This window comes from Myxine glutinosa, chromosome 4, assembly GCF_964187855.1.
Source record: "Myxine glutinosa chromosome 4, kmMyxGlut1.1, whole genome shotgun sequence".
Taxonomy (NCBI): Eukaryota; Metazoa; Chordata; class Myxini; order Myxiniformes; family Myxinidae; genus Myxine; species Myxine glutinosa.
This window is the reverse complement of record NC_136264.1, coordinates 144,616,385-144,628,422: the sequence shown is the minus strand read 5'-3', so window position 1 is coordinate 144,628,422 and position 12,038 is coordinate 144,616,385. Positions and strand designations below refer to the sequence as shown.

The window sequence follows — 12,038 nt, the reverse complement described above, 5'->3', positions numbered from 1 at the left end:
AAGGGGAGAGTATTGGAAATTTGATAATTTGAGAAGAAATGTGGGGTGAACGCTCATCCGAGGGATAAAAATGGTCGGGTTTTCAACTGTCGGTATGTGATGTGGCTCACACCATGGGAATGATGAGTGGATGGGGTGCGTGATGCATCTCGGAGATGCGTCGGAGCGGAGACACGGGCGAACTCGAAGCATCTGGCTTGATGATATGCCTGCGTTGTGGACAATGTCGGAGGTTGAGGGTTTTGGTCGTGTGACATGTGGGGGGCCGAGTTGGAGTGACGTGTTGAGTGAGTACATGTACGTTGTGCGCTGAGTGGCGGCTGAGTGCCGCAGTGTGAAGTATGCCTCCAAGAAGGGTTGTGGGATGCCAGAGTTGGACAGCGTGTCATTCAGCATTCCGACGGAGATATAGGTCATTAGGTGATGGTGACTTATTTGGAAGTATGAACCTTGGTTTTCCGGTATCTCTGAAATGACGTTTTGATTGCTCATAGTGTGGGTGATCTGCCAAGAATGACATGTGGTGCTGGGAGTCATGACCTCACCACTGAGGAGGAATAGGGGTTATGGGTTCACCCCTGTGTCCGTCTGGGTGTGTCTGACTGCGTGTGCAGGTATGGATCAAGGAGGAGGAGCGGTGTCTGCGGTGTATGTTATGGTGTCGAATGTCATCCACTGTGTCTGCAGACGTGACCGAGTGTGACTATGATGGAGTGGTGTGTCCCTGCGGGCAGAATCGTGGCAGCCTACAGGTTGGATTGAATGGACCTCTGTGAGACCTTCCTGTTCGTACGTTGGGGGGTTCGTTTATCTGTCTGTCTGTGTGTTTATCGGGTCACCTGTTGGTCGAGCAGGTACCAGGTGGATGAGTTGTTGTGGTCCCCTGTTGTGGGACGCATTGGCTTGTAGTGCTGGCAAGGTCTGGATTTGGATCCGGCCTATTGGTGAGCGTGTGCCCTGTCATACTGCCCAACCCCCCGCCCCCCTCCAATTACTCCCGCCCCCCTTTTCCCTGGATGTGTTGACTGGAGTTGAATCAGTCGCGATAGTTCTGGCCGTTGGGTCATGGTGACCCTGTAGATGGGGCCGCGTGAAGGGGGATGAGAGAGTGATATGCGAGGAATGTTGACAATATATTAATTGATTGCCTTTATGGGAGGCAGTGGGTTTAATCCCCACCAAATGTGAAGTAGGGGTATGGTTTCACCTGTTAGTCTGTCTGCAAACAAGATGTCTCATAGGGTATGAAAATAATCGTTTCCTTAATATCGGTTGAGTAAGATGTGATCGGATGAGGTGGGACTGCTTTGCGGTCCGAGTGTTGGGTTTCATGTGATTATGGTTGGGGGGTGTACAGACAAAAGTGTGCTTCGGTTTGTATGACTGGAAAAGAAGAGACAAAATGGTTTGCTTTGGAAATGCTGGCCTGTTGAAGAGGGGCAAAGGTCACCTCTCTTTGATTGTGGTGGCTGGCTTACACTGGTTTGGGTGGGAGAAAAAAAGAAAGTACTGATGGCGCTTTGATCTCGCAGCCTGGTGCGGTTGGGGCTGTGGCTGGGTTGAAGGGGTAGAACCCAGTAGTTTACAATCCTGAGCAGAGTGGATTGCCATTGGGCATGTGAATGATTTTAACAGAATGGTGGCACCTGAGCAGGGGAATGAGTTCTGGGGAAATGAATTCACTGTTTGAATGTTGTTGAATCTGTTTGTTTGAGAGCATTGCGATGCCGCCCAATGCCAAAAGGTAACGGGGGAAGTGAGATACTGATGTCTGCATGAGGATGGCAGAATTGGCCTTCGAGGGACAAATGATTTTGTTGACAAGCTAGTTGTTTGCATGTAGTTCGTGAAAGCGAGCGGACCAAGAGACTACACCACTCTAATAAAGTAATGTCCGTCGGATGGAAATTGAAGCCTTGTGTATGGCCTCGATTGTCTGTCTGTCTGTCTGTCTGTGACTGGAAACTCAGAGAATTGAACTGGACTTGGACAGAAGGCAGGTAGAGTGATACTGCTCTTGCCTCTTGCTTGGCAGAAGGTAGCGGTGGTTGTGGTTGAGGCCACCCAACCCCCTGTCTGCCTGTCGGATGTGTGTTCAAGAGGTCCATGGAGCGAGCTCATGGGCCAAAATTGAGCTCTCGGGGGCTGAAGTGTGAAAGATGGGGACGTCGTCTTGGGGACAATCCGTGAATGGCTAGACAGATGCGCCTGTAACGGGAAATGGTATCTACAACTCGTGTGGGCTGTGTTTGACGACATGGTTTTGGAGGAAGTGTGAATAATGTTTTGGGAAAGTGCGGAGATGACAAAGGAAAGTCGAATCAGATGGATTATTTGTCAATGACAGGTGACTTTGCAGGATTTGCTGAGAAAGTAGGGGAAAGGGTTGTAAAAAGTTGATGGTAAAGGCAGGGAATAAGGGAAAGTGGTTATGGAATGTTTGTTTTTGTGATAAAGTGATAAAAGTGGTTAGCTTGCACTGGGGGAGAGTGCGCCAACGAATGGAAAGTTGTGAATTTTATTTAACAAAATTGTGCTAGATTGCTACACGCAGGTTGACCCCAATTGAAGAGGTGGTTGGGTGCTGGTGCAGATCGGATCACGGCTCTGCAGACCAGGTGAACAGAACTCCACCAGGTACGTTGGGATCACATCAATTAAATTATTGCTCATAAGGGGAGGTGATAGGGCACTTCCCCTGGGAAAATGTGTAAGGAAATGTGTTACTTTGCATGGTTGACTCTGGGTTTATATTTATAGATACATCGAAAATGTAGTGGTTAGAGACGGTCATTAACCAGTATGGCAGCCACATTCAAGGGTAAGGTGTGCACAGAGGAAGCTTCAGATGGGGAAATGTGGTGAGTTTCTCCATTGACCGATTATGGTTGGGAGGATAATGCTTGGTAAATCATGTATTATTAGATGTAGGGAAGATGATTACAGGGAGGTATTTTTGGAAATTGGTGAAAGTAAATATGGCATTTGAATTTCCAGACACGACGCAGGGAATGCGGCTATAAATAGCCAACCATCTGAGAGATGAGGTAATGCCAATTGGCAACGATTGGGGGGAGGGGGGGGCTAGGATTTTGATCAGTGAGTATCAGTAAAACTTGCAATGCAGGTACAGGTGAGCAGGTCATGGTGGGCCGAGAGCGGGAGGAAGATGAACGAGACGTCCCCATGTGCAAAGAGCGACAAAAGGGAGGAACCCTTAGATTAACGGTGAATGACCAGGCCCAGCATAATGTAACGAGCTTAACGGTGTCCTGGGGAACACCAAACTCCACCCTTCCCAAAATTAGTAAATGTATGGCCTCGGCCCTTATAGCACCCCATGGAGTAATGTTTATCTGCGGTAACAAGGCATACCCATACCTGCCTGAAAATTGGGGAGGGACTTGTTATCTAGGGTCCATCTTTCCCAAGGTAAACTTGGGAGACCATTTTAACGAAACAGGGTATATCCACAGGAGGGGAAAACGGGCCCTCTCCCTTTGGAACCCAGATGGGACAGTAAGTGTGTTTCTTGCATGAGGGGTTTCTTGCATGCACAGCTCGTTTCAAATCCCCCCACAACATCTCGATGGGATTTAGATCCGGGCTTTGACTTGGCCATTCCAGAACCCTCCATTTCTTTCTTTTCAGCCATTCCTTGGTGGATTTACTGGTATGTTTAGGGTCATTGTCATGTTGCAAGGTCCACCTTCAGTTGAGCTTGAACTTTCCAACAGATGGCCTCACATTATCCTCAAGCAACCTCTGGTACAATGAATAATTCATAGTGGATTCTATGATGGTGAGCTGCCCAGGTCCTGATGCAGCAAAGCTGCCCCAAACCATAATATTTCCACCACCATGCTTTACAGTTGGTATCAGGTTCTTGTGGTCAAATGCTGTCTTTGGTTTTTGCCAAACATGTCTTCTGGTGCTGTGGCCAAATAGCTCTCCCTTTGACTCATCTGTCCAGAGCACATTGTTCCAGAAGTGCTGGTCTTTGCCTCGGTGTTCATTGGCAAACTTTAGTCTTGCCCTGATGTTCTTTCTAGACAGCAAAGGTTTCCTCCTGGCACACCTCCCATGTAGATCAAATTTGTGCAGCCTCTTTCCAATGGTAGACTCATGCACTTTGACATCAACAGTGGCAGGAGCTACCTGTAGGTCCCGTGATGACATTCTGGGGTTCTTAGAGACTTCTTTCAGCATCTTGCGATCTGCTCTCGGCTGAACTTGCTGGGGCGGCCTGGCCTGAACAAGTTGGCAGTTGTTTGCAATCTTCTCCACTTGTACATGATCTTCCGGACAGTCGAATGATTGATTTCAAATTGTTTGGAGATCTTTTTAAATCCCTTCCCAGACTCGTAGGCATCCATAACCTTCTTTCTGAAGGCCTCAGAGAGCTCTTTTGATCTCAGCATGGTGACGCCGCACACTTCAACAACAAAGAGCAAACCAAACTAAATGTCTGAGGTTTAAATAAGACAGGTTCCTCCAAGATCCTCTCTAACGATGTTCTAATCATTTGCACCTGAGCTGGTGCACCTGAGCTGGTGCACCTGATTCTAATTTTAGGTATTTGAAGTAGTGATAAATATAGGGGTGTACTTACTTTTTCCACATGCGAAATTTGCATTAATGTTTATTTAAATTATACAATGGACTACAAAATGTAAATGTTTCATGATATTTGTTATATTATTTCATCTTTATCTATCAATATTGTTGAAATGATCAAATAGCTGTATGCTGAAATATGTTGAAAAAGTCAAAACTTTACATGGGGTGTACTTACATTTTCACGTGACAGTACGAGTAGCAAGAATACATCAGTGTCACCACAAAGGATTTGCACAGTTGGAGCTCCTGCCGATAGTTTTCCAGTCTTTGCCTTTTCCAAAACAAGGTTCAAACAAGCAGTGCTTGGCCATTATTCAGGATCTGAAAAAGAGGAAATGGCACAATTAGTACAAATATAGGAGTTAGTTTAATACATGAGGTTAAAAATAAATGAAACACATGGGGTATCAATAAATGATATATATATATTATATATATGAATGATCGTTTTAAGGCCATTTTCCCCGCTGGAGCGGGGGTTAGCCTTGCGGGCCACATGACAATCATGGTTCCCTGTTTGAGGCAATGTTTTTATGGCCGCATGCCCTTCCTGACGCCAACCCTTAGTCGCCTCTTACGATGCGCAGGGATACGGTGTACCTATTCTAAATCGGGGTACACACCGGGATCATTCATCCCAGCAAGCTGGTACTCAATTTTCCGACCTCGGAAGGATGACAGGCTGAGTCAACCCCCCTGGCGTTAATTCAGCGATCGATCGGGATTCGAACTCAGGATCGTAGGATCCCAAGCCGGCACCCTAACCGCTAAGCCAACAACAGGCTTAGCCTATATATCCATCTTCGCCTATATGTATATATATCCAAATATATATATAATATATATACAGTATGCATATATATATATATATATATATATATATATATATGTATATGTATATATATATATATATATATATATATATATATATATATATATATATATATATATATATATATATATACACAGACTTGGCATTTAATATGGAATGTTTTTTTTGTGGGGGTGAACTTACTTTTCAAGATGACTTAGAACGAAAAGTTCATTGGAATTATGTTGAAATTATTCTAGATTTTGTTAATGTGACCATTAAAAGAAACAAAAACCACATTTGACATTTCGAAGCAAATAAATTGATCCTTGAAAGTGATGTAAACTGATATCGAACTCAATTCACGGACAGTACTGTGTTAATCTTCTGTTCGTTTTCCAGAAGTATCTCTTTATTTTGCACATTAGTCAAACATTTTTTGAACGAAAACAAAAGTTAAATTACGACTGGGATTACGGACAGTAAAATTACAGTTCAGTCCTTCGTGTAACCCCCACGAGCATTCAGGAGAGCACGTACACGTTGAGGCATGCTGTTCATGAGATTTGCCAAGGTTTGGACAGGAATCGCTTGCCATGCAGTTGCAATAGCCTGCTGCAATTCACGCACAGAGGCAGGCTGCTGGTCCAAGTTGTCGATTTGACGCGTTAATTCTGCCCACAAGTTCTCTTTCGGATTCATATCCGGGGACATGGCAGGCCACTCCATATGCTCTACACCACGGTCAGCAAGAAAGTGTTGGATCATGCGAGCACGATGAGGCAGTGCATTGTCATCTTGGAAGACAAAGTTTCCTCGAAAGGCTGCACGAACAAATGTAAGCAATGTTTCTTCCAGAATGGCCCTGTGCTTGAACTGGTTCAGGTTTCCATTCAGAACAACCAGGTCAGTTTTGCCCCCTGCATGAAAAGCAGCCCAAACGGTCACCCCACCACCTCCAGCTTGGACTCTTGGCACTATACAATCTTCGTTGTAGGCTTCATGCACTTGTCTGCACACTCGGACGCGACCATCTTGACAATAGACCAGAAATCTAGACTCGTCACTGAAGATCACGTGATTCCAGTGTCCTGGCTGCCATTGACGGTGCTCTCTGGCCCACTGCAATCGGCGCTGGCGGTGTTGTCTGGTCAGACGTGGCTTTCTCAGGGGACGCCTGGCACGATAGCCTGCTTGAACCAGTCGTTGGTTGACTAGCCTTCTGGATACAGGCACATTTGTCAGTTGCTGCCACTCAGCCCTAAGCCGATTAGCTGACTTGGTACGGCCATTGCGAACTATCCGGTGCAGCTGGCGATCCTTGTGGTTCTGCGGGGACGTCCTGGCCTAGGTATTGGAGTCGGGACACCCCTCTGAGCATTTCGTTTCAGGATCTTTGACACCTGACCTTGAGTGATGCCATACTGCGAAGCAATAGCATGCTGTTTCATGCCAGAATTTCGTAAAGCCACCACTCCATGACAAATAGCATTGTCGAGTTGACGGACCATCTCCAGAGGAAGCGGGAATAACATTTGTAGACGTGCAGCAGTTGTTTTCCACTAATACAGAACGCAACAACCCTTATATACCCGATTGTGAAGCCAATCGTCAAATGTACCTGTCCGTACATTTTGTCACGCCACCTGTGATATAATCCTGTTATTGACTTCTTGCTGCGACAGACAATCAGTGACATGGTTCTTTTAACAAAGAAATCACCGAAGCATAAAAGAAACTCACCAGATTGATATACCGAGTTCAGAAAGTAAACCCAAGTCAAGAAAAAAAAATTCCATATTAAATGCCAAGTCTGTATGTCGACATATAGATATACAAATAGATATGTGAAATTTATGTTCTTTCAGGTAAACAGATGGGAGATAGGGGTTTTTAAATAGTGTTATATGAGTTCCTTGAGGTAAAAAACATGGGTGTGCTCATCAAAATGAAATCCGTATCTTTAACAATTTCTGAGTTTAGGTGATTTTAAGATTTATATTGTTATGCATGATGGCTATATTGCATTTTGGATAGTTGGAGGGATTTTAGGAGATTAAAACCGTGTTATTTGGATTCCTTGGGGTCGAAAACATAGGTCCAAAGTCTCCATGATGCTTATTTATCAAGATATTCCGTATTTAGTGATTTGACCTAATTAATATGCTAATTAGGGCAATTATGCAAAATGCTACACAGATGCAAAATAGCATCCGGACGTTTCTGAGTCCTCAAGACCCATAGATTACATTTCTACCATAAAACCTCATGGTACTCAACATTTCTAGGTTTACCAGGGTGGCTTGCAGACTATTAGGTATTCTGTCTCGCCAGATGATGCCAAGCACCTCATGAAGGCATCGCATATGGAATTGATGAATTGATCAAGGCGTTTGATATGGCGACAGTAGAGTATCCAAGAGGTTGCCATGAATTTTGCTCAAATCTGTTAACCTTATTATGGCAAGTAATTTCATGAAAGTCAGAAAGCATGGAAAGAAAATTTTTCCATTACTCAAAGAAGCATAAATTAAAATTTCCTTTGACATATCATACACCTCAAAGACATATATCATATCATACATACAAAGACATATCAAATTAAAAAAAGTTAAAATTTAAAATTGCCTGGACAGCCTACTGCTTCTCCTGAGGCGATGCCTCTATCTCTGCTGAACGTATAGCCGAAGTTATTGTTGCAGGAATGGAGGCTTGAATCCCCTTCTCTTTCGAGTCAATTTCTCCTACCAATTGATGGTTCAATAATTCCTGCTCTGCAGCCATTCTTGCAAAGGATGCGGCATATCGGAGATGGAAAAACTCTTCTTCCTCCGACTCACATTCAGCTTTCATATCTGCCAGAAATCATTGCAAACATGTAACTTGTGAGGCGAAACATTCCTTTATCCAAAAGAAATGTGACAACCTCTCATCTTTTTCCACAAGTAGATCTTTCTGGTCATAAGCTGAAAGTATCTCCAACAACTTCGGTTGCTCTGCCTTTCCTTTGGTTTTCCGTTCCGATGGTACTATCGCTGTCTATCCGACTGATAAAGCAACTCTTTTTGGTTCTCTTTTCTCATCTAATTTCGCAATGGATGACTTTTTAACATTCCATCTCCCTTTGAAGCACCCCTTGCCAATCCAATGCCACTCCCTGTAATCTCTTTTCATGCAGTCATAAAAGTATCCCTCTTTCTGGACACATGCAAGGCATACAAACAAGATGGCACTCCTCGTGTCTCGAAGGTGTGTGCCTCAGAACTTGCTCTTGTGCTTTCTCATTTTCCGTTTTAGTTGAAAAACCCAAACTTTTCCTCTTTCCTGGAAACATGCCTCAGTAAAATCTATCTTAAAGAAGGGTGATCGTTCAAACCCTCCCAACTACCATCCTACTGCTCTGACTTCTACTATTTCCAAAGTCTTTGAATGTCTTCTAAATTCCCATTTCCTCAACCATCTTGAATCTCAGTGTTCCATCTGACCATCAATTAGGGTTTCGCAAGGCAAGATCTACCGGTGATACCTTTCTTACATAACGAATGACTGGGCCTCTTTTCTGAGAGACTTTGGGGAATCCTTTATTGTCGGCCTTGATATCTCAAAAGTGTTTGACAGAGTTTGCAATTGAGGTCTGATATCCAAGCTTCCTTGTTTCGGGTTTCCTCCTTCACTCTGCTCTGTCGTATTGAGCTTTGTCTCCGACTGCTCGATCTCTGTAATGGTTGATGGTTCAACATCTCCCTCCTTCCTTATCAACAGCGGTGTCCCTCAGGGTTCCATCCTTTCTCCCACACTCTTCCTTATTTTTAGCAATGACTTTTTTCTTCTAGAAATAACCAAATGCACTTGTGTGCTGATGACTCGACATGACATTCCTCCATGTTTTTCCCCATCTGCCCCATCTTCCCTCACTCGATCTACATCTCGTTTCATCACAGCCACCTGTTTAAATTCGGATGTGGGCAAGATTTCCCAGTGGGGCACATGTAATCGAGTAAAGTTTAATGCTTCTAAAACTCAATTTCTTCCGATCCCCCTCTCTCTCTCAAACTCTTCTCAATTCTTCAATCTCCTTTGAAAGTTCTACAATTACACCATGTGATACAATAAACCTCTTAGATATTTACCCAAATATCAAATTTATCCTGGCCAACGACCCCATTTTCATAGCAACATTCATGAAGGTTTTTTTTAATGAATAAGTTGCACTTCATCATCACAACAACAAACCAGAATTGTCTACTCACCACAGACAGCCGGACACTTTGACTGTCATCGTCAATTTTTATTTCCTCCTGTTTTTCCAACTTTTGTTCACCATTTCCCTTCATTCTCTTTCTCTCTAGTTCTTCAGGTGAAGAACTCAAAGAAACATCCTCCTTATCTTCTTGAATCTCATCATCTAAACATCAAAATATGTCAGACGAGGACCCCTCAGAAATTAGGTTATCAACAGATTCCTTGAAAAAAAATAAAGGCAATGTCCCTGGGCTCACCTGGTAGAACCAGGAAACCATTGGCAAGTGTGAATGGCAGAACAATATTTTAGCAAAGCCGAATGATATTTTAGCAAAGCAGAACGATATTTAAGCAAATGAAAACAATATTTTAGCAAAGCAGAACAATATTTTAGCAAAGCCGGATGATATTTTAGCAAAGCAAAACAATATTTTAGCAAATCAAAACAATATTTTAGCAAAGCCGAACAATATTTTAGCAAAGCCGAACAATATTTTAGCAAAGCAGAACAATATTTTAGCAAAGCAAAAGAATATTTTAGCAAAGCAAAACAATATTTTAGCAAAGCCGAACAATATTTAAGCAAAGCTGAACAATATTTTAGCAAAGCAAAACAATATTTTAGCAAAGCCGAACAATATTTAAGCAAAACTGAACAATATTTTAGCAAAGCAAAACAATATTTTGGCAAAGCCGAACAATATTTTAGCAAAGCAGAACAATATTTTAGCAAAGCCGAACAATGTTTTAGCAAAACAGAACAATATTTTAGCAAAGCCGAACAATATTTTAGCAAAGCAGAACAATATTTTAGCAAAGCCGAACAATATTGCAGGAAAGCCGAACAATATTTTAGCAAAGCCGAACAATATTTCAGGAAAGCCGAACAATATTTTTACAAAGCAAAACAATCTTTTTGCAAAGCAAAACAATATTTTAGCAAAGCCGAACAATATTTCAGGTAAGCCGGATGATATTTTATCAAAGCAAAACAATATTTTAGCAAATCAAAACAATATTTTAGCAAAGCAAAACAATATTTTGGCAAAGCAGAACAATATTTTAGCAAAGCCGAACAATATTTTAGCAAAGCAGAACAATAATTTAGCAACGCCAAACAATATTTTAGCAAAGCAGAACAATATTTTAGCAAAGCCGAACAATGTTTTCGCAAAGCAGAACAATATTTAAGCTAAGCTGAACAATATTTCAGGAAAGCAGAACAATATTTTAGCAATGCCGAACAATATTTCAGGAAAGCCGAACAATATCTTTGCAAAGCTGAAAAATACATTTGCAAAGCCTAACAATAATTTTAGCAAAGCCTAAATAATTTTAGCAAAGCCAAACAATAATTTAGCAAAGCTGAATAATATTTTAGGAAAGCCAAACATTTAACAAAGCAGTTGCTCAACTGTCCAATGAAAATTTATTGATGACAAGCATGTACCAAATGGGTTTTTGCTCTTCTTAATGCTGATCTTCCTACCTTGACGTTTGAGACAACTTGGTTTGCAACATCTTTGTAGAAAATGGCGAATACATGTAAATGAATTCTTCTTCTTTCCTTCTGCCTGCAGGAAAGGATCACAGAATCACTGTATCGTATGAATGTGAGTAGCTCTGGTCGGCACATCGCTTGGTATACACTAAGCACGGAATCTGTTAATCATGCTGTCATGAATAATAATATCTAAATTCCATTCAACAATGTACAAACTTAAACATCAAACACACAGCACACAAAGAACAATAAACCTCCAGGTTTAAACAATTAAAAAGCGAAAACACCAAAATATGTACACGAATTATCAGCACAAATTAATCCAGTACTCTGACTTTTTTTATTTACAGGAGCGTGGCTCATGTGAGAGCAAAGTAGAACTGACAGTGGTACAAACAACAGGGAATGAACGAACAGGGGAAGAGGAGAGGGGGCATTCCACATCATTATGGAGTGACAATTGAGTCAAAAAATTCCCCTTTTTTCATTTCAAAAATTTTTTTTTTTACTTTCTATTGATTATGGTGTACACTTCACCCGTGGCTCTGATCAGCAGTTAAGGAAATTCATACACATTGTCATGTATTCCAACAGTCATGAAATGAAATACGTGCTATGGAGTGACACTGACTATTTGACCAAGTCTGACAGTGGTAAAATAATCTTAAAATCCTGCTCTCATCGAAAGTTTGAAAAAAAGGCTATTTCACCAAAGAATAGATAATATATCTACTTTCTTTGGAAGGGGTTTCAACCTTCAGCAATGATGCCCCTTGGAATAATAAAAGTGAATGTTACTGTCAAGGAGTGACAAGTCGCATCACAATAATGTGTTCACACGACATCAAAAAAAAAATAACC

At 42.1% G+C, this 12,038-nt stretch overlaps 1 protein-coding gene across 1 annotated transcript in view; it reads right to left on the bottom strand.

The window, feature by feature from the left end:
- Positions 1–4,908: 4,908 nt before the first annotated feature.
- LOC137413095 (putative serine/threonine-protein kinase MARK-C) overlaps positions 4,909–12,038 on the bottom strand; it is a 40,042-nt gene continuing 32,912 nt past the window's right edge. The window contains exons 12-14 of the mRNA XM_078775316.1: positions 11,163–11,247; positions 9,682–9,836; positions 4,909–4,941 (exon numbers count right to left, since the gene is read on the bottom strand). Coding sequence (XP_078631442.1) covers positions 4,909–4,941; positions 9,682–9,836; positions 11,163–11,247 — 273 coding nt within the window. The remainder of the gene's footprint in view (positions 4,942–9,681; positions 9,837–11,162; positions 11,248–12,038) is intronic.